The sequence below is a fragment of the Gossypium arboreum genome, chromosome 5 (assembly GCF_025698485.1).
Source record: "Gossypium arboreum isolate Shixiya-1 chromosome 5, ASM2569848v2, whole genome shotgun sequence".
NCBI lineage: Eukaryota > Viridiplantae > Streptophyta > Magnoliopsida > Malvales > Malvaceae > Gossypium > Gossypium arboreum.
In genome coordinates this window covers 24,638,293-24,660,947 of record NC_069074.1, presented here as the reverse complement: position 1 = coordinate 24,660,947, position 22,655 = coordinate 24,638,293, and the positions used below count along the sequence as shown (strand labels likewise).

General features: G+C 31.8%; 1 protein-coding gene and 1 long non-coding RNA gene across 2 annotated transcripts; both read left to right on the top strand.

Annotated features, from left to right (window-relative positions):
- Positions 1-2,464: 2,464 nt before the first annotated feature.
- On the top strand, positions 2,465-3,225 carry LOC108452015 (uncharacterized). The gene has a single exon (XM_017749745.2). The coding sequence runs from the start codon at positions 2,695-2,697 to the stop codon at positions 3,028-3,030; it is 336 nt and encodes a 111-aa protein (XP_017605234.1). The 5' UTR covers positions 2,465-2,694; the 3' UTR covers positions 3,031-3,225.
- An 11,317-nt stretch (positions 3,226-14,542) lies between these two features.
- Positions 14,543-16,626, top strand: LOC128293319 (uncharacterized). The gene is made up of 2 exons (XR_008283495.1): positions 14,543-14,699; positions 16,271-16,626. It is a non-coding gene; the product is annotated as an uncharacterized LOC128293319 (long non-coding RNA).
- Positions 16,627-22,655: the final 6,029 nt, after the last annotated feature.

Below are 22,655 nucleotides of genomic sequence, written 5' to 3'. Positions count from 1 at the left end.
TTATTTACCAAAAATTTTGGCATATAGTTGGCACAGGTGTTTGTAAGTATTGCCTTGATATATTGAATAATGGCGGATCTTTGGCAGAGATCAATTATCCTAATATAGTGGTTATTCAAAATTAACCTAATATTGTTAATATGATGCATTTTAGATCGATTAGCCATTGTAATGTCTTGTTTAAATAATTTCCAAGGTAATTTTTCATATATTGCAGATGATCATGTCGCATTGTATTGATGAGGCGCGAAATGCATTTGTACCAGAGAGGTTGGTTATAGATAATGTAATAGTGGCTTTCAAATTATTGCATTCTTTCAAGAAGAAAAAGGGCGGACGGAAAGAATCATTTGCGTTGAAGCTTGGTTATGAGGAAGGCATATGATAGAGTGGAGTGGCACTTAGTTGAGGAGATAGCGCTTAAGATAGGCTTTGGTGAGGCATTGGTCAAGTTGGTAATGCGATGTGTAAAGTTTATCAAGTATTCAGTGGTTTTGAATGGTGTACAAAGAGGGCAAATCTCCCCCTTCCAGGGGACTTGGGCAAGTTGACCTGTTGAGTCTATTCTTATTTCTTTTTCATAGTAAGGGATTATCAGCCCTATTACAATTAGCTTGTCAAGAAGGTTTGGCGAAGGGAGCGAAAGTGAGTCGCTTAAGACCTATGGTATCACAATTTTATTTTTTTTTTTGTAGATGATAGCTTAATTTTTTAGGATGTATTTTTAGAGGGGGAAATAAATGTGAAAAGTCGAGGTTGAAGGAGACTCACTTGTGATTATTTCAATGACCAGAATGCAAGGTATAGACAGATCGGAGGTTAGTAATTACATCTGGAAAGCTAAAAAAATTATAATGGGTTTTTAAAGCTTCAAATTCTAGCATATAAAAAAGGGAGGTAATAGGTTGGCTCACTTGTTGGCGAAGGAGGGCTTCATTCGGAAGCGATATGTTTGATGGGTGGAGGAGGGACCAGTGGCAATTCGAGAGATTATGATGGTTGACGATAGGAATTTGTGCAAAACCACATAACAGTCACGATAGCATTTTCGTTGAATCGTTTCAAATTAGAACATGTCATTGAGTCTATGGTGAGAGTTGAAGCGATTTTCTTCACTGCTATGCGTAGGGATGTAAGGGAAGAAAATGGATTTTTAATATTGCTATTTTGATTGTTTTGGAAGCTAGAGAGGCTTATTTGTTTTGACGCTTATTTTATTTTGTTTGGTAAAGTGATTAAAGCATGCCAACATTTATTAAAAAAATATATAATAGATAATGAAATGTGTTACTTGAAATTAATTGATAATAATAACATATAAAATATATACGATATTGAAACTTAAAATATTAGATTAAATTGTTTATTATTATGTTGTTATCAATTTTGGATCGAATTAAGTTTATTTATCATACTAAATCAATCAAATACATTATTAATATATATAAATAATAAAAGTAATAAAGTGTGCATAGAAGTAAAAGGTATAAAAATTAAAACAAAATTTTAATTAAGTGGTAAATAAAATTTTATAAATGTAATTAGTTCAATTCAAATATCATATTATGTATATTTTATTAATTTTCTAAAATTAAAAAAATAAAATATTTTTAAATAATATAGATAAGATATAAAATTGTAACCCACCTCTACAGAACTTAGATATAAAGACAGGCACTTTAAACAGCTTGGATTAGTTGATGGGATTGAGATTTGACACCACTCTCCACTCAATTTTGACGTGCTTTAATTCACTAACAATGGCTCAACAACTGCTCTCTTTTTTCCTTTTCCTATAAATTAATTTGTCAAACGTCAATCAATAAATGATAGACTTGGAATTTAGAAGACTAAGCCAATAAATAAATAAACCTAAAAGACTTGGAATTTACAATAATCAATGTCTTCTAAAGACTGAACGTTTATTGGTAAGTACATTAACCCGAATGAAGATAAAATTATAAAATTTTAGAAATTAAAATTACTATGTGAATAAACTGAAAATATTTGAATTTAGATAAATTTAAAAAAGAATTGATGGATATATTTAAGTAATTTAAATATATTTTATATAATTCTTTAATTTTATTATTTTAAAATAATTAAAAATAATTTGGATTTATTTTTATTATTTTTATATATTTTAAAAGTTATTTAAATTTAATTTCAAAAATGATAAATTTAACTCTTTTTACAATTAATCTAAAAAAATAATTGTTTCATCGAGTCCCTAACCATGTTACGGACACTATTATAGAAATTAGGTCATTTTTAAATAATTTTTATCTAAATTATTTTGTTAATTAATTAATATTTTTATGTTATTTTAATAAAAAAGCCCAGAAAGAAGAGATATCATCATCCTCCACCTAAACCTTCGCATCCAAAAGATAAGCTTTTACCTCAACGATACCGTTTTGTAACATCTACTTGAACCCGTATATTTTTTTTAATATATTAATTTAATCCAAATTTAAAACCCCAACCCCACATTCCTCATTTTTGTTACTTAAATCATCCCTTCTCCCACAGTTCCACCACACTATTTTCTGTTTTTTTTTTCCTTTATTTTTTATTCCTTTATCAGCAGCACTCCCAGGGCGAACTCTTTAACAATATACTAACCGTAAAATTAGCGCTAGGATTAGAGGAAGAGGGGAATTGTTTGTGGGGGTAAGGAGGGTGGGAGGGGATATGGCGATATCGGATGCGGTGATTGGGAATTTGATGATGATCTACTTGGCAGTGATAGCGGGGATAAAGGCTTATGGTTTAGTATGTGGGCGGAGCTTCGGTGGCGGCTTCGTGCTGATAGTGTCGAGCACGGTGGTGGGTTTCATCTTGGTTGGCACGTTGACGTGGGACGTCTCCCGTAAAGCCACGTACGCGATTTCTCGCGATTACGCCGCTTCCGTACACGTTCAAGAGATGTGCAAGGGTGGTATTTGCTGGCACGGCGTCGCCGTCCGTTCCCCTGTTTCTCAGGTCCGCTTCAGGATCCCTCCTCAAATTCCATACCGTTCTTTGTAAATATTCAATTCAAATTTTGCCACAAGAAAAAAAAAAGAAAGAAAAGATTTTCAGTTTTGAATCTCTGTAAGATAAAAAGGGTCATTTGTATTTGTTCTTGTCTTGAATTTTGATTGAGAGGAAATAATTGTTTATAAAAAAATTGTGTACAAAGTTACAAAATAGCAAAGGAAATGGAAGATGCTTTGTGAATAAGTAATTTCGCCATCATTTGATTTGGCAAAAGAGCATGTTTAGTTGGTTTCCAAGTGATTAAATTTCAAGATTGAAACAGAGTAGGCCCCAAGGAAAAGCTTAATTTCAGTAGTTTAATGACTATGTGCGGCCTACCGACAAGAAACAAAGCATATTTACGAGGAAGTATAGGATTCTCAAAGAGTTGGGGGGTGACAACATTATTGGGGAGGGGGTTCTAGAAAACTTTTGATCAAAAACTGACGTATGGGTATTGATGTTCATCCAAAACAGTTAACGGTGTGCTGATTGGTTTGTCTGTTTAGAATAAGCCCATGATTCTTTCCTGTCTTTTTTGTCTTGTTCATAGAATATAAACAGATAAGATAAGCAGCAGTGCCGGTGAGTAGTACTGTAAAATTTGTAGTAACCTATTTTCGGAAGCCATGCCCGTAGCTCTTGTGTGAATACTAGAGTCAGCTGCTATGGCTGTTATCCCCAAAAAAAGAAAATCCAGAAGAGCAACAATCCTCTGTAGTTTAAACAGGATTCGAAATGCATTTTGTGTGCTCCGTTTAACATCATTTTCTTCAAATGACGCCATCAAAGAAGCCACCATTGCCACGCTCCATGTTGACCCATACACCATTTAAAACTGTGCATATACCTTCCTTTTGTGGGGGTAAAAATCTATTGGGAGAGGGTTGGCCCAATATTTAGCCCCCCACCGTTAACAATGGGCTTTTTAGATAAGAAAACTGATTTGGGTCTCTAGGATTATAGTTATTTTATTTTTTGGTAATTATGTTAAATTAGATTTTGGGATTAAATTTCTTGAGAACATAAAAAAATGAAATATCATAGATTCCGCCCCTACTCATATCAATTTTTTTTCAGTTTTTTATAACGATGAATCCATCTCAAATTTATGTTTTAAAAATTATTTATTTGAACATATGAAATAAAATGTTCAAAACAGTATTTTTAAATTAAAATTTATTTTTAAGTAAAATATATGGATACTTTATCCCATCCACTATAGTGGAATTCTCAAGTGCCTTAGGAAGCTATATTTTTTTTGTCGTCTTTCGAATCATGAAAAATAAATTCATGGTACATGGTATAAGTAATCAATAAAATATTATAAATTTATATAAATTAAGCCCAAAATAGGAGAAAGATAATTTGATAATCACATTTATTAAATTGCTGAAATTTGCATCTTAATTTCACCGTCATCAAATTAACTTAATGATGTACTCTGGTGGTAAGAACTCCAATAGATTCATTGCATCAATAATACACAAAAGGCCAAGTTTAGGTTGGCCTACCCACCTCCTCATCTCGAAGTCTAATTTTACGATTATCATCACAATGCTCTATTATGATAACGTCTTCCGAGAATGGTATTCAATAGATCTAGCGATATCCTTACAAATAGAGTGGACAAAAACCATGATAATCTTAAGAGAAAATAGAGTGAATAAAAATAAAAACTACGATAATATAGACTAAAACAATAATTATCATAAATTTCACAGAAAATAAAGTGAATTAAAACTAAAAATTAAAGAAAAAAAAAGGGGAATACTATTGAAGAGGTCACAACTAACAACCATCTAGGAGGCCTATGCCGCCACCAACAATACTAAGATTTGGTTTTAGAGGGCGAGGTAGATTTTTATGTTCCTTCTAAATGGCAGGGCCAGAAAGCTATTTTTTTATAAATTGTACGTAGGTGTTCTATTCAAATTTATTCTAATTTACATCTAAATATATTTTAATTATCACTCAAATTAGGATTTGCGATTATCGGTTCTTGCTGTAATTATTTATGTGTATTATTTTGTTTATATTTATAATTTTACTTATAACTTCTTCAAAAATTTGAGACATTATTATAAAAAATTGGTACTATATTGGATGTATTGTTAGGATAAGAGTTTCATGCATTAGAAGTGAATAACAACACAATACATTATCATTGAGTAAAACAAAAGATAATACAACCATATATATATATATATATCAAGGTACACAAGCATATAATGATGATAAGTGGCGATCTCTTTTTTTTTTAATGCAAATTTTCTCTTTTTTCTTTAATTTTCATTATCTATTAGTTGCATTTATATGGTAATAATAAACTCTAAAAATCATTTTATTTCTTTAGAGAAATTGAAGTGTCCTAAATCTCACATTGACTAGAGAACACACTCATAATTCATACTTACACTATAAGTAAGTACCAATTTACACGTTATTTTATGAGCTCTATAGAGTTTCTTCATTTTAAAAAATTCATAAGAGAGGCTTATAGTTTGAAATTATTTATTTATAATAGACTTAAATATAAATTTGGTACCTAATTTATTCACTTCTCTCAAATTGGTACTTAAAAGTTTTTTTTGTCCAAATTTGGTACCTGAACTTCTTTTTTCCGTTAACTAGTTTGGTATTTTTTTAACACTTTATTAAGTTCGGGACATGTGACAATATCAAACAATGACACGTGTCATTAATGATATCCATCTAAAAATAAATAAATAAATTTTAATAAATTTTAAACTATAGAAAATAAAAATGAATAAATGAAAAATATATATTACAGAAATAAAAAAAAGTTTATAAAATTAATTATTCTTTTATGTATGTGAATTATATTTCTGTTATTACTGGTTCTAATTATATCTACTTGTTTTGACATAATATACCTAAAACTACCCATAGTCTTTACCCAACCCATAAATAGGAGGATAATATGCTTCAGTGCACTCGAGCCCACGTCCTCCTATATTGGCAATAATGCCCATGCTATAATACCTCTAACCCGTATCCGTCGCCGAAACAAGGTTACGAAGCATTACTAGAGTTTTCAGATCATTAATAGATAATTCATGTCAAATATTATACATTTTTCGAGATTATTCATAACGTCCCTTAAATGGACCCTCGAGGTCCAATATGAGTATCAGAATTCAATCAATACTAAACCGAAAACTTAGAAATTTTTTCGTCAAATTTCAAAACTTTTTCTAGGTACAGGGGTCACATGCCCGTGTGGTCCCATGACATGCCCGTGCTTCAGGCCGTGTCTTATCCCATGTAACTCTTTGACTTGAGTCACACGGCCAATCCACACGCCCCTGTGCTAAAGCGTGTGGCCAATTTGTTTTCCCAAAATTAGTACAATTTTCACACGGCAAAGGCACACACCTGTGTGCTAGGCCGTGTTCCTAACACAGCTGAGACACACGCCCGTGTCTCTGACCGTGTGCTCAATTCTGAGCATTATGTTTCTAAATTTTAAGATGTAGGGGACACAAGGCCAGACTACATGCCCATGTGCATGGCTATGTTTCATACACGGCTGAAACACACGCTCGTGTCTCTACCCATGTGGACGAAAATAAGCCATTTAAAGGCCATTTTTCTCACCCTTTTCACAATCAATTTGCATACAACACTCTCATATACCAATATAACCCAATCAAGCAACCAATACAAACCAATAATCAAGTTTTAGACCTAATATATCATTACACAACTCATTTGCATAAACTTATCACATTAATTCCATTCATTGATTACTATAGGCTATTACTAAGTACATGCATACAAACATACATATATGTATTTGTACCGCTCTCAACCATATTACAAGTTTACTTCTTTTAAATTTAACCTTATACATGCCATATAAACCTTAAGTTTCAAAAGAAAATTTACCGGAGTTATCTGGATAGTGTGAACTGATGTGTTGATCCGATCTTCCGAACTTCTTGAGAATCTACAAAGAACATTGAACAACTAAAGTAAGCTTAATAAAGCTTAGTAAGTTCGTTGGTTTTAAACATAAATCTTACCGAACATACTAAAACAACTCATTTAAGTAAATCATTCATTACACATTTCCTGCCAACCACAATTTCAGTTGATGAATTCACTTATCTAATCTCAAAATCAATATTATCATTGAATCTTCAACCATTAGTATCAAATATCACTTACTGAATTATCAACCTTTTTTAGACTAATGAACATCTTACAGATATGAGTACATCATAAACTGAAACTTGAGGGCTGAACAGAAGCACATAAGTGCTAATGGAAACCCATAAGGGTTGAACAGAAGCTCATAAGAGCTGAATGAAAACCTAATAGGTTTAAACTGAAACTCTTAAGAGTTGAACTAAAACCCATTAGGGTTAACTGAAACCCATATGAGTTAACTGAAGCTCATATGAGCTAAATGAAAAGTAAACACGGAAGTCCACAACAAATGTTGAATCTCGGTTTACTTGTGTAATTTTCCCGTCAATTCCTTTAATGACTGAACGATTGTACTCAATCCCGCGTTCCATCCTTTTCAAATGTTTCAATTCAATTTTCATAATTTCTATAATATTTTATTTTCAATAATAAAAATGAATAAATATATATAATACCACTCATCAATTTAACAAATAACATTAAAAATTTAACCATACGAACTTACTTGGACTAGTTTGTAAAATTTGTTGTAGCTCAGGAACTATTCGAATAATTTCTCTTTTCCTCGATTTTCTTTGGACTTTTGATCTATAATATAAAATTATTCTTTCATTAGCACATATATTTCAATCTCATTCCACTTCACAATTTATACCCTTCAACTTTTTAAATTACACATTTTACTCCAAATTTTACAATTTTACACTTTAGTCCCTAATTAATTAACCCTTCAATTGAACTAATTTTTCTTAATTAACACTTTATTATTTCATTCTAAACTACTACACAACCTTTGATATTCAGAATTTTAGCATTAAACCCTAATTCTTAACTTTTTCACAATTAGGTCCTAAAAATTAATTTCTATTGAAATCACTTAATAAAATCATCACATAACAAAATTAGAACTTCAAATCCATACTTATTTATCATAAAATTCTAGCACTCATTTATGGAAACTTTCAAAATCATTCATAGAATCAAAAACTAATGAATTCAATAGTTGGACCTAGTTGTAAAAGTGTCAAAATCACAAAATTTACAAGAAATAATCAAAAATTGAACTTACTTGTAACAAAAATATGAAAAACCAGCTTAGATAAACTCTTTGATGGTGTTTTTGGCTGAAGAAAAATGAAGAAATGTCTAAATTTCTATTAAGTCCTTTTTTTAACTATTCAAATTTTTATATGTTTCCCATTTTGCCCCTTAATCACCCAATTTCTTTGTTTTTTTCTACTTTAACCGTTTTAGCCCATCCATTTTAGGCTATTTTTCCCTTTAAATCCCTTTTATTTCTTATTTGAGCTATTTAGTCATTATTTCTTTAATTAACAAGTTTTGCACCTTTTCTCAATTTAATCCTTTTTAATTAATTAACTATCAAAACATTAAAATTTTCTAATGAAACATTAAAAATATTTACGGCTCGATTTATGAAATGGAGGTCTCGTTTCCTCGTTTTCAACCCAATTTATCTAATAAATTCTTTTAAATCACAAAATTCACTAATTCAAAAATATTTTTAAAATCACACTTGACTCATAAATATTAATTTATTAAATTTTTAAACTTATATGTCGAATTTAGTGACCTCGAATTACTGTTTCCGACACCACTGGAAATTAGGCTGTTACATATGCCAATCGAGCTAAGATTCAATTGACAATAATTAATGTAATTTTAATTTTAAAAACTAATTTAAATTTATTTTTATTAATGTTGTCTTTTAACCATAAACTCTATTTTTAAAATAGGCTTAAATTTTTTTTGTTCAAATCCATTTTTTGAGCTTAATATTTTTGCCCAAATCATTCCAAATTTTGGGTAGACCTTCGAGCTTAGGCAAGTAACCCAACCCATGAATAAGCAGGGGTGAGTAGATCTTGATTCGAAAAAACGAAATTTTTTTCTTCGAATTTCGAGTTTATCAAAATGAGTTATTCAAGTTATTTGGTTTTTATCGAATTAACTCGAATAAGTAATTCGATTTTTCGAGTTTGAGTTGAGTTTAATTTTATAACTAGAATAATTCAAATGAAATGAATAAAAAAATGATGTAAATACCCCTTGGGTCCCTGATAGTTTTGAAAATGTGCAAATTTGTCCCTCCAAAAAATACATATTATATTTATATTTTTTAAAAAGAGTTTTCAAATATATATAATATATTTATGTTCCTTAATTTGGAATCTAATCATATTGTCCACAAAATTTATGGTCGGTTTAACTTTTTAAATTTAATTCGAATAAATTTATTTGACTCGACTAGACTCAAATCTCATTTCATTCGAATTGATTCAAGAAGACTTAAAATCAAGTTAGGATTATAAAATGAGATTCATCAAATCGATTAGCATAAAAAATTTTCACTTCATTCGATTGGATGCTCAACCCTATGAATAGGTCTATAACGAATGAATCTTACTTATTAATTTAAGTTTATTTATAAAATAGTATTATCTTTTTATTCAATTGATTATAATATCAACTATAATTCTTTTAAAGTTAAATTAATATGTTATGTTTTAATTTCGTAATAATATTATTATTTGAACTATTACAAAATTTAAAAGATTTATAACAAATAATTAAATATAATTTAGTTAATATATATAATTAATATGTGCATCGCATGCAGTATATACACTAGTTGTTATAAACAAATGTTAATAGCTTTATTTAAATATAATTAAATATTAAATATAATTATTACGTTTTTTTGAAACCTTATTATTATATTTTTTTCTCGAGTTTTAAATTTAGAGTTTATATTTAAATAAAATTATTAATATTTATTTTCTAGGATCCTTCTCCGCGCCTCATTGTGTCAATTCCTTTTTTCTCCCACAACACACGAATATAGATGAGCCCTCCAAATCTTGTCTTCTTACCTTGGCTCAACATCATAATATAACATATTTGGTAACTATTTTATGAATGAGCTAAAGCATGCAACATATTTAGTAACTAATAGCTGAGATTATCAAATTCATTTGGATGATTTTTAGATTTAACATTAAAGTGTCTGGTTATAGCATATCATTAAGTTGGGAATGATTTGGATATTTTGTCTGTCTCATTTTGGTTTGGTTTCATTAGTACAAAATATGAGTATTACAATCCAATATTCAAAACTTATTATTTACTACCTTGAAAAAACCCCATTATTTAATTTTAAAATTTTAATTTGATAAATTCAAATATTCAAGGAATATTTAGAGTTTCATGAATTTAATCAAATTTTAAATTTAGTTTCCATACTTTAATTTTAAGATATTGAGTCTTTGCACTTAATTTGATTTAGTTTGGTCTAATCAATAATGCCAACCATTTTGCCGTTAATTGTGTACTTTTTAGCTCTCAATGTTTACTCTTTTTTTTCCCTTAATTTGATCCTTACTTGTTAAAAGTATACAAAATTCTAAAAAGAATTAAAAGTTTTAAAATATTTTATCCTAATTCCTATATCTTTTAGTCTTTAATATTTATAATTCCTGTCAATTTGGTCCTTACTTTTTAAAAGTACAAAGAAATAAAAAAAATTATAAATTAGTCTTTCGTATTTTCAATAAAAATCCTATTTAAAAAACACATATTTTAGAATTTCATAAAATTATGAAAATAAAACTCTTTAAAATTCAAAAAAGAAAATAAGAATTTAAATAATTCATTTTAAAAATAAAAAATATGAAGAACATTAAAAAACCAAAATTTTTAAAAATATATTATTTAATCTAATAAGGTTTCTCCAAAGCTATTTTTTAGTTTGTATTAAACCGTGAATATGAATAAATATTTTTTAAAATTTATTCAAATTAATTAGATACCAAAATTTTTTATTTAAAATTTATTATAAAATATATAAAATTTTAGTGTAAAAATACTTTTAAATGATAATAAAAACTTTTAAATTGATTGAATTAAATTTAAATATACTATATAATTTGTATACAAAATACAATACATAAAAAGAATTCAAGATTCAATTACTTTTGAATTTTGCCGAGATGGTAACTCATCTTCTAAGAATGGTGAGGGAGCTCCATCCATTTGACCCCCAAAATTTTATTATTGCTTTAAAGAATAAAAAAATAAGAGGGTTTTTATGGCCATAAAGGACTAGACTGATTGTAACTTCTCTAACTCGAACTAGACGTTAGATTCAGATTCGGAAGATTACATCAGTCATCGAGATGGTCTAACAAGATTTTCAGAGTTTTGAAAATAGTAATATTTGTTTGATTTAGCTCAAAACTTAGTTAATTTCCAAATTATTTATTACTTGAAATCTTAATTACACTTTGACAGCAGAAAAGTGATAAATATTTGTTTTAATAAAAATCAAGAAAGTGATAATTATTTGTTTTTAATAAAAAAATGGGGTTCATGCATAATTAATTAACAATCATAATTCGAAAGATTTAAGACTTAAATTAAATGTCATGCAAAATAAAACAAACCTAAAACTTGACTCCCATGCCACAATTCAAAATAAAATACTACAATCCTCGAATAATAAAAAAATCAAAAGAATAAGCTTTAATAAATTGAAAATAAAATAGATTGAGCTGGACCCTCCAGATGCCTCATCCGTGTCCTAACTTGGTAGGTTATCTATAAAGATAAAAATTTAAGAAGGAGTGAGCTATGATGCTCAGTATAAGTCCATGCATAAGAAAATTAGTGTAAACAGTAGGTAAAACACATTAAATAATATCGCATAATATAATCATAATTAGACAACAATTCAGAGTATTAGTTTTTCAATGCAACCATCATTAATATATATGAGAACTCACTGTAGCAATTATCAAAATAACCAATTTCAAAATTTCCCACAATACATATATATTTCTATGCATAATTATATCATAACAGAATTTCCAAACTTGTATGCACATGATTTTGAAGATTGTCATACAGTTTCGATTTTTAATAGAATAGATCCTACCCCACCACTACACATCACAACGGGAGTTCCCCTGAACTCCCTTCTCCAACACACCAGGATGTGGATAAACCACTATTGGTTAGCAAATAATAACTGCCATTTTGGCTGTGGACACACAACAAGTCCTCGCAGATGAAATCTGTTTTTGGTTGTAGGTTCACAGCAAAAAGTCCTGTAGATGAAACTTGCTTTTGACTATAGATTTCACAGCATAAACCCATATTTAAAAAGTTCCTTTGATTGTGGATACACAGCAGTACTTGCATATGGAATTTGCCTTTGGCTGTAGATACACATCAAAATAGATAAGTGTAGATATATTGCCAAACTTCCTCCAATCACATCGTCCCATCCTAGGCAATGCACAGTGACATGTTTAATACATATCAAGTATGCTAGTAATTAATGTACTAACAAGTGGCAAATCAATAACAAAAATCATTTTTTCATGTATTCGGATCAACAGTAATATAGGGCATGTCGTTCATACGATCGCAAATGTATAGTTACATTAATCATACCTACTATTCATAAATCATACAAATATATATATACATATGATATCAGATTAATCAAGCAAGGTTTCATATTATTAGGGACTTAATTGCACAAAATTAAACATTAAAATAGTTTGAGTTTTAGTCAAGGACTAATTTGAACAAATCATAAAAATTCTGGGTCAAAATTATAAATTCTGAGTTGCAGAGGACACACAGTTGTGTGACCAAACCGTGTGTTTAGGCCGTGTAGCATTCATAAAATCAACCTACAAGGGAGACAAGACCGTGTGGATCGGAGGTTCAGGCCGTGTGCGATTCGAACTCCTAGGGTTTCAGGGCGGACATGACCATGTGAGCGGGGCGTGTGGCCCACACGCCTAGGTGGCTGGTCATGTGACCCTATTCTAGGTTCGATTTTACCCTGATTTACTCGTAAACAAACAAACACATGTCACCAGGGTCTTGAACGATGACCCTTACATCCAAGTCTAGTCCGGGATACCTGCAACGAGTCTTTCAACCAATAAATATGAAAAAATTAATAATGGGTTTCAAGAAAAGTCAATATTTTAGGAAATATCAACAAGATTGGTAAACGATCGTTTAATCAATCTTGAAATCAACAAGAACAAAAATTTGACAAGTAGTTTGAGATCTAAATGTCAGAATGGAAATGTTCTTACCGATTCTTGGCAACGTTAGAGACAATATTTATTGGCGTTATGCTAAACCGATAAAAAGAATGGTTGAACGGAGATTGATTTAGGATTTGGGATCAAAATAAAATTTCAGCAATGAGAGGAAAAATATTTGTAAAAGAGAGGATGAAAAAGAAAATGAGGGGGGAAATAGGGAAAGAAAAAGAAAGTAACATTTTAGTTCAATTAGTAAAGAGACTAGAGTTCTAATTTGATTTGGATAAGAGATTAAATACATAGATTTTTTTGAATTTGAGGGATTGTTTGGCCAATTAGCCCATCTTGCCAAAATTAAGGAAAATGGAAATAGGGAGATGTTTTGTAACAGCCCGATTTTGGGCCTAGTCGAAACAGTGGTTTCGGGACCACTATTTTGAGGCTAGAGAAAATTATTTTAGTATTATTTTATGTGTTATAATATAATTTTATAAGTGCATGTAAATTTTGGTAAGTTAATTTTAGCAATTTCTAGTCCAATTTCGAAAAAGGACTAAATCGCGTAAAAGGTAAAAGTTGTGTTTTAATACCTAAAGGTGTTAAATTGCCCTGTATCTTAAATTGGGGGTATTTAAAGTGAAATTAGGCCATTTAAAGTGTGATGGCCGGCCATGGGAGACAAAATTGTTGAAAAGTCAAAATTAGGTGAAATTTGGTTACCAATTTTGACTAGTTTTATTATTAACAAATCAAAAAGAAAAAGCTATCATTTTTCTCTTCTCCTTCACCGAAATATGAAGCAAAGAAAGGGCTTTGAAGCTGGAAAATTTCAGCAACATATTTCCCTTGCTTTTAAGTGATTTTAATGTCTTTGCTTGATGATTTTTACATTTTTGGAACCCCTAAAGCATGAGCTTTCATAAGAGGGGACTATTTTGCAAAATGATGAAGAGTCTGGGGTTTTTCCATGAGAGTAAATGTGTTGTTTTCTGTGTTTTTATGGAATATTATGAGTCCTAGTTGTCTAATAAACAACTTTTGTGAAAGAAATTGCATGAAAACACCTTAAAAAGGGCTAGATTGCTAAGTTGTAAAATGAGTTGTAAATGTGTGAAATAGTTGAAATTATGAGTTGCTATAGTTATGAAAATGGTTCATCTAGACTCAAGGAGTAAAGAAATGTGATAAAAATTATTTTACGAGCCTGGGGTAATTTGGTAATTTTGGCAAAATATAGGGGCAAAATTGTAAAAAATTGCCCAAGTGTGTCAATGGACTAATTTGATCAGTACATTGTTTTAATAAGTTGAATGTGATATTTTAGATGATGAAAATCGAGATTTGGACCTAGAACGGAAAGAAATCGATTAAGGGATAATTACGTCTTTTTTTTTTCACCTTTGTGGTATCGAGGTAAGTTCATGTGTAAATAATGTAGCATAATTGTTATTTTTAAGTTATTGATGTTAAATATATAATATGCTGATTTTTATCATGAAATATATGCTTTGTGGTTATTTTCGAATAAAATGCAAGTTATGTGTATTATCTGTTAAATATAAAGTGCTACAGAGTATTGGTTTCGGTATTTTACGGAAGATGGCAAGGATATGTGTTCGAGGAAAATCCCGTTTGAAGTTGAGCATCTGAACTCGTTGAGTTGAGTCCGAGTTCACTTATGGATGCGAATGTTTGAACTCGTTGAGTTGAGTCCGAGTTCGTGAGATGTAACTAGGCATTCGAGCTCGTTGAGTTGAGTCCGAGTTCACTTATGGATGCGAACGCCCGAGCTCGTTGAGTTGAGTCCGAGTTCACTTATGGGCGGGTTACATGGTAGCTTGGCTACATATGTAGCACTTATGTGCAAACTTTCCATATATCCGAATTATATTCCGATGTGTTCAACGGGTAAAATTCTACTCAAATGGAGGAATACTCGAGATGAAAGGGACGTATTGGTAAATGTTGTGAAATGGATACTTTGAACAGGTATGTACTTAACCCTCAGGTTGAAAACTCGACATAACAACAATATGGTAAGATGGTAAATGAAAATGTGATATGAATGTCTCGGTGATGATTATACAAACGATGTTGTATTAATTTTGTGAACAATGATCATGAATGAGTAATTTAGCCTTGACAGATTTGAGTTACTGCAGTAGTGTAACTTTGAAAATACACTAAAAATAGTGGAAAATGAGTTAGAGGCAGAATAAAATATGGGATTAAAGCTTAATGAGTCTATTTTCACATGAAAGAAACAGGGGAAGAAAAAGAATTCCATATTGTGTGATATTTGAACTCTTGTAAAACAGGGTCTGAATGAATTCGAGATCCCCTGTTCTGAATTTAGAAATTCACCAAAAATTGTAAAAAAATTATTAAGAGTCATACCTTACATGCATGGATTCCTTATTGAGTCTATTTTTAGACGGCATGGTCGTTGGAATTTTTTACAGGGAGAAATTCGGTTTGTAGTGCACAGGGGTCAGAGTGGTCATACCCTGAAACAGGGGAGACTTTAACTAATAAACTGTACTAATTGGCCGAACCAAAAATTCTAAAAAAAAATTAGTAAGTATACATATGAGTCTAGTTTCAAGATAAATAGATGAGAACATTATTTGAGTCTTGTACTATGAGATAATCAAACTTTAGTACAGAAGGGTCGGAACTGTCAGACAGTGAATCAGGGGTAACTTTGAGGAATAAACTGTACTATTTGGCTTAACCAAAAATTCTGGAAATTTTATGGAAGAAAGGAAAATAAGTCTAGTTTCAGGGAAAATTAATGGAACTTAATTCGGAGTTTCGTAGCTCCAGATATAAATAATTTAGTGACCATTGCTCAGAAAGACAGCTTGTAGTGAACTTGAGAATATGTTGTAAACATTGATAAAACAAGTTAATGAGTTGCTTATTGTTTTCATATGAACTTACTAAGCGAAAGCTTACCCCCTCTTCTTTCCCATGTTTTCTAGAGTTTCCAGGTTAGCTCGGGTTGGAGGCCGTCAGAGATATTATCACACTGTCGAGTTAACGCTATCGGCGTAAGTAAACTCAAGTGATTCTAGTCTATGGCGTGTATAGGGTTTTAATGTGAGTATGTAATATTATGATTTAGCCAAAGGCATTGGCTTGTTATTAAGGTAGTATTAGTCATGTAAATTGGCCTATGTCGGCTAATATCGTTATGGGCCCATATGATTATTCTTATGCATGTATGTTATTATCTCTTGTGATGTGGCTTACAACATGTATGCCTAGAGATTGAATTGAGATTCATTGATGAGCTAATAACTAATGCAGGATTAAGTGATTGGTAAATAGTTAATAATGCTTCATGAATGGTTTGTGGATATGATTATGCATGCTTTGTGATGGACATGAGGTTTGATGACATGTTGATAGCTATAGCATTAATATGGTAAAGATGAAAGAAAAACTTATTGTAATGGTTGCATGTGAAATTACCATGGTCATGTCATGTTAGGAAGGTTTAAGTGCCTAATTTTGCCATGTTGTATGCTATTGTATAAGTATGCGTGCATGTGTTGTGAGTGTGACAAAATGGCTTGGAAAATAGCCTTGTATTTGTCCAGGTTTTGGGCATGGGTTCGGGACACGGGCGTGTCCTTAGCACCCGGGCGTATGTTCTATACCTACACGGGCGTGTGGAGCCTTGATACAAGAGATTTCCTAAGTTTTTCATGAGTTCTCGGTTGGGTCCCGAACCACCCCGAATGCATGTATTGGGCCTCATAAGCTCGCATAAAGGACAGATTGCATGTGAAAAGAAAAGTTTTTAATTATTTGAGATTTCATGACCCTGTTTAGTACGGAAGTGTTAGTAAAAGTCAGGTAGCACCTCGAACCCCGTCCAGGCGTCGGATGCGGGTGAGGGGTGTTACATGTTTGGCATGACTTGAAACAAAGAAATGGGAGAGGAAGGGGGTTCAACGTAGGATTTCTAGGGAATATACTAAGCTCTTAACCATTAAAATTAAGACTCATTTCTTGGTTAATTATTACTTCTTATCTTATATATTTTTGGGGTGTTACACTGACACAAATAGTTCAAAGATTGAATCAAATTTATTCAACGAGCACTTAATATAAGTAATTTTTTATGTAATATAAAGGTGGAGATGGAGTAACAGGATTTGGATCCATGCCAAATGAGTGTTTAACAAGAATTTTAACTATTGTTTCATACAAGTTAAGAAAATAAGTTTAGTTTCCCTTACTTTTTCATTTGAATTATTTTAATTTCATTTAGTTAACGGTTGGTCAAAATTTTTAAAATCTAGTCAAATTAAATAAAATTTAGTCAGTTTAGAAAACTTTAATTTGAAAGTAAAATTAATTTATTATTTTTAGGCTTAATTTTAGTATTTTGAACAAATATATATAATGTATTTAAATTTTGAACTAATTCAAAGTTTATATCATTATTAAAAATATTTTATAGAATTTTTATATACCTTATAATTAAATTTAAATAAAAATTTATATATAAAATTGAACGAACTGGATAAAAAATACATATTCAAATCCAATTTAAATTAGAATAAACGGATGGCTCAAAATTGGGAGACTTTTTTTTGAAAAACGGGGATCGACTTTTGAAAACAAAACATGGAGTTCGCTACCAATCTTTTATTTGGGTGTGATTGGGTCACCTAATAAAACACTTTGTTTTATTAAAACCGATTTTGGCCTACGTAAATATGAGAAAACAGGTTCGGGAGCCGATTACGTATGAGGAAGGATTAGCACTCTCACTACGCCCAAAATTGGTACCAAGTTGATTAAGTACTGTCCTTATGTCTGAGATTTGAAACTGTTTTTGAAAAAAATGATTCTTTTAAAAATTTGAATAGCTCAAGTTGGCCGTCAAAATTTTCTTGTTTCAAAGGAATGCAGCATCATATCCAACACGATAGGACACGACACTTTATTCCCTTGAGAACGCGATAAATCTTGGTTTCCAAAAATTTATACCCTGAAAATTGCAAAAGGATGTCCAGTTATTTAGTCCAACAAAAAATCGAAACCCAGCACGGTAAGGCACGATTCTTCGAACTTCTAAACGTTGAACATTGCTTTGCTTTAGGATTGAAAAAATATGTGTAAAATTCAAAAGGGACGTTCGATTACTTTGAACAAACGAAAAATTGCAACCCAGCACGATAGGGCACAATTCTCCGAATTGCCAAGCATCAAACATTTCCTTTGTTCTAAAGAAAATTTTTAAAGACATGGGTGAAATTCCGAAGGAATATTCATTCGTTTTGGACAAACAGGAAATTGCAACCCAGTACGGTAGGGCACGATTCCCCGAATTGCCAAACATTGAATATTGCCTTGGTTTTAAGGAATTTTTTAAATAAATAATTATAAAACTAGCTTGAAATGCACTAATTTGTCTTAAAATAAAATGGAATAATTAATTCTAAAGAGTTAGAAATTATAGAGTGATATTTGTCTTAAAATAAAATGGAATAATTTGTCTCTATTTCTGACTTGATATTGCGCATGGTGGAACTACTCTTTCCAACGGTCCTCATTTGCCTCGAAAAACTAAATCCGCATCTAACAATTTTGCAGTGACATTTCTAATTTTTCTATTTTTCCTCTCATTTCTTCTATCTTGCTCAAGCTCGCCCTTAATTCCATTGTGGTGTTACGGTTTCGGTATTGATGAAGAGACTTCTCGATTTCTGCCACTCTAGCATTTAATTCACCTCGCTCATTTCTGCTTTCTGACAGACTCTTCTCTAGATCTTCATTTCGTGCCTGAGCTTCTCGGAATTTCCTTTCCCAATGATCGGCCTTGGCCTTTTCTTCTCGAATTTCATGACGCCATTGTTCGGAAGTCTTACCTAACCCCGCAGTCCTCATGGATAGGCGTAACTTCTTATAGTCAGTCTTCAAACTGTCTAGATCCTCTTCGGCCTTTGTTTTCCCTTTTCTCCACCTTTCAGCCTCTGACCTCTGGACATCAGTGTCTAATCTTAGGTGCATCTTCTCTTCCTCCAATTGTTCGATCTTTTTCCCAAGCTCTGAACTCTTCTTCACGAAGTTTGTTTTATAATTTCCAATTCTGACGGGGTGACTTGTAGTTGTTCTACCATAGGTCGAGTATTCTCTAAGCTTGGCCTAGGAACATTATCATTAACCCTCTTCTTAAACCATCCATCATACTCGGGCGTCACCATGGAACCGACAACCAACCTCTTCATTCAACGAGTTTGCTTCTAAGCATCGGATAGCTCCCGAACTTTCTTCTTATAGTGGGCACCTTTAAAAGAGAATTCACACTGAGCAAGTCTGTAGGTCGTGGGTACAAACTGCCTCGATTTATATTGTCTTAATGCAAGTAATGGGGTATACCCGGTAGCTCCCCAAATTCCTAACAATGGCACCCAATCAAAGTTACCACATCGATACATGATCTCATCTGGAACCATTCAATATGCTCTCCACTTTATATCCCCCTCCTTAAGGTTTTGAAGAATTTCCATCCACTTCTCCTCCGAGATATCCTCTCTCCTTTGTATGGCTGTCTCCTCTTTCAATGGGGAATAACCTTCGGCAAAGACCCGATAAGAAACCTTGTCTACTTTCTAAAAGTGCCCATGAAACCACACCATCAACAGTTGTGCGTATCTAATAAACCATCCCCCGCCTGTCTTCTGACATGTGCTTAAAGATTTGAACGTCTCAGCCAATATTGCCGGTACCAGTGTGATTCCCTTCTCAAGACGATCGAATAAGTCAGTGACTGCCTCATCCACGTGCCTTAAAACCTTAGGAAAAATTACCAATCCATAGATGCTTAAGGCGAAGATATCGACCCTCTTTCTTTCATCCGGATGTGTTAAAACCAAATCTCTCAAATTCTCCCAAGGGATACATTTACTATCTCCCTTTTGTTGAATCCGAGCAGTGACCCAAGGCTCGCTCATCCCTGAAATATTTATCAACTTCTTTGTGAAGGTTTAACCGTTAAAAACCTTTGCATAAGCTTTTCTAACTTGCATTTTTGGACACCTGAGCAAGGTAGTATATTCCTCCACGGTAGGCACTAAATCCACTTCCCCAAAAGTGAAACACTTGTAAGCAGAATTCCAAAATTGAACCATAACTCGGAACAGGTGCTTGTTCACCTTAATATTTAGCAAGTAAGATATATCGTCATAGCTTTGATAGAACAACTGTTTGGTTTCTTCATCCCAACCAGCCCAAATATCTCTCAATTCCTGCAACTCATTTTGTGCTACATTGACGCGAGTAAATTCCTGCAATTCTGATGTATATCCTTCTGTCAATCTATCCCCTTTCTCCGATTGTAACTTCTCTGACCATGCGCGGATGGCCGTATTATCCTCAACTTTACTAAGAAATTCATTCTCCATGTTAAACTTTCTAACTTAGTAATCGAATACGAATCAACACCTCATTTAATATGCAATGTCATGCAAAATACAATTTAAACAAGACAAGTCAGTATCAAGTGTTAATAATAAAATATAAGCAAAATAAAGATAATCAAAGCATATTTATATGGGCGACCACTATAGTTCAACCTAACTCCACCTAAATAAGGCTCTTAGGGTTCCCTATATGTGGTTTGGTTCTAGAGTAAGGGTACCCAAACCAGCAGATTCCTCGATCCTCACCCATTATAGGCTCATATGGATCGAGTTCGGTTTAGGGGAATACATTTCCCTATGACCATGCGAAGATGAAAATCTCACGAAATCATAGGTACGGATGTATCCCGGAAGTAATCCACTAGCCCATGCGGAGGTGAAAACCTCACGAAAGCGTAGTTTCTTACTCCCACTTAGAAGGTGTGACCACAGCGGTCATGCAATGTAATGCAATTTTATTCTACAAAACCCGAGCCATAACAATCATACAATCGAATGCAATTGAAGAAATCATGATTTTTCAAAACAAATTTTCAATCAACTGACAAAAGGACAGCAGATAATCAATTTTATAGCTTGACTCTCTTATTGACATCCCCAGCGAAGTCGCCAAGCTGTCGAAACCATTTTTTTGAAAAACGGGGATCGACTTTTTGAAAACAAAACATGGAGTTGCCACCAATCTTTTATTTGAGTGTGATTGGGTCACCTAATAAAACACTTTGTTTTATTAAAACTGATTTTGGTCGACGTAAATATGAGAAAACAGATTCGGGAGCCGATTACGTATGAGGAAGGATTAGCACCCTCACTACGCTCAAAATTGGTACCAAATTGATTAAGTACTGTCCTTATGTCTGATATTTAAAACTATTTTTGAAAAAAATGATTCTTTTAAAAATTTGAATAGCTCAAGTTGGCCGTCAAAATTTTCTTGTTTCAAAGGAATGCAGCATCATATCCATCACGATAGGACACGACACTTTATTCCCTTGAAAACGCGATAAATCTTGGTTTCCAAAAAATTATACCCCGAAAATTGCAAAAGGATGTCCAATTATTTAGTCCAACGAAAAATTGAAACCCAGCACGGTAGGGCACGATTCTTCGAACTTCTAAACGTTGAACATTGCTTTGCTTTAGGATTGAAAAAATATGTGTAAAATTTAAAAGGGACGTTCGATTACTTTGAACAAACGAAAAATTGCAACCCAGCACGATAGGGCACAATTCTCCGAATTGCCAAGCATCAAACATTTCCTTTGTTCTAAAGAAAATTTTTAAAGACACGGGTGAAATTCCGAAGGAATATTCATTCGTTTCGAACAAACAGGAAATTGCAACCCAGCACGGTAGGGCACGATTTCCCGAATTGCCAAACATTGAATATTGCTTTGGTTTTAAGGAATTTTTTAAATAAATAATTATAAAACCAGCTTGAAATGCACTAATTTGTCTTAAAATAAAATGGAATAATTAATTCTAAAGAGTTAGAAATTATAGAGTGATATTTGTTAATCCGAAAGGAAATAAAAACACAAGATAATGTACATGTACGAGATACTATGATGGATGAATGGAGATAAGATAATTCGTTTAATCAACTAACAAGATAACAATCAAATTCCACCAATTCTAAAAAATATTATCAATTTCCTAATCATGGATGAAGAATAATCAATATGATGGCAATACAAAATGAAAATAATATACCACAATAATATATATAACCTAATACAACATATTCAAATGCAAAAATGCAAAACAAAATGAAAGTTAAAGAAAAATATATGTGTATAAGATAAATTTAAAAGGATGAATATATAATATATATTATATGAATTGTTAAACTAGACACTTTTACGAAACAAAATAAAAGAATACATGTGACCATTAAAATATATGTTATAGAATGAATATTTAAATC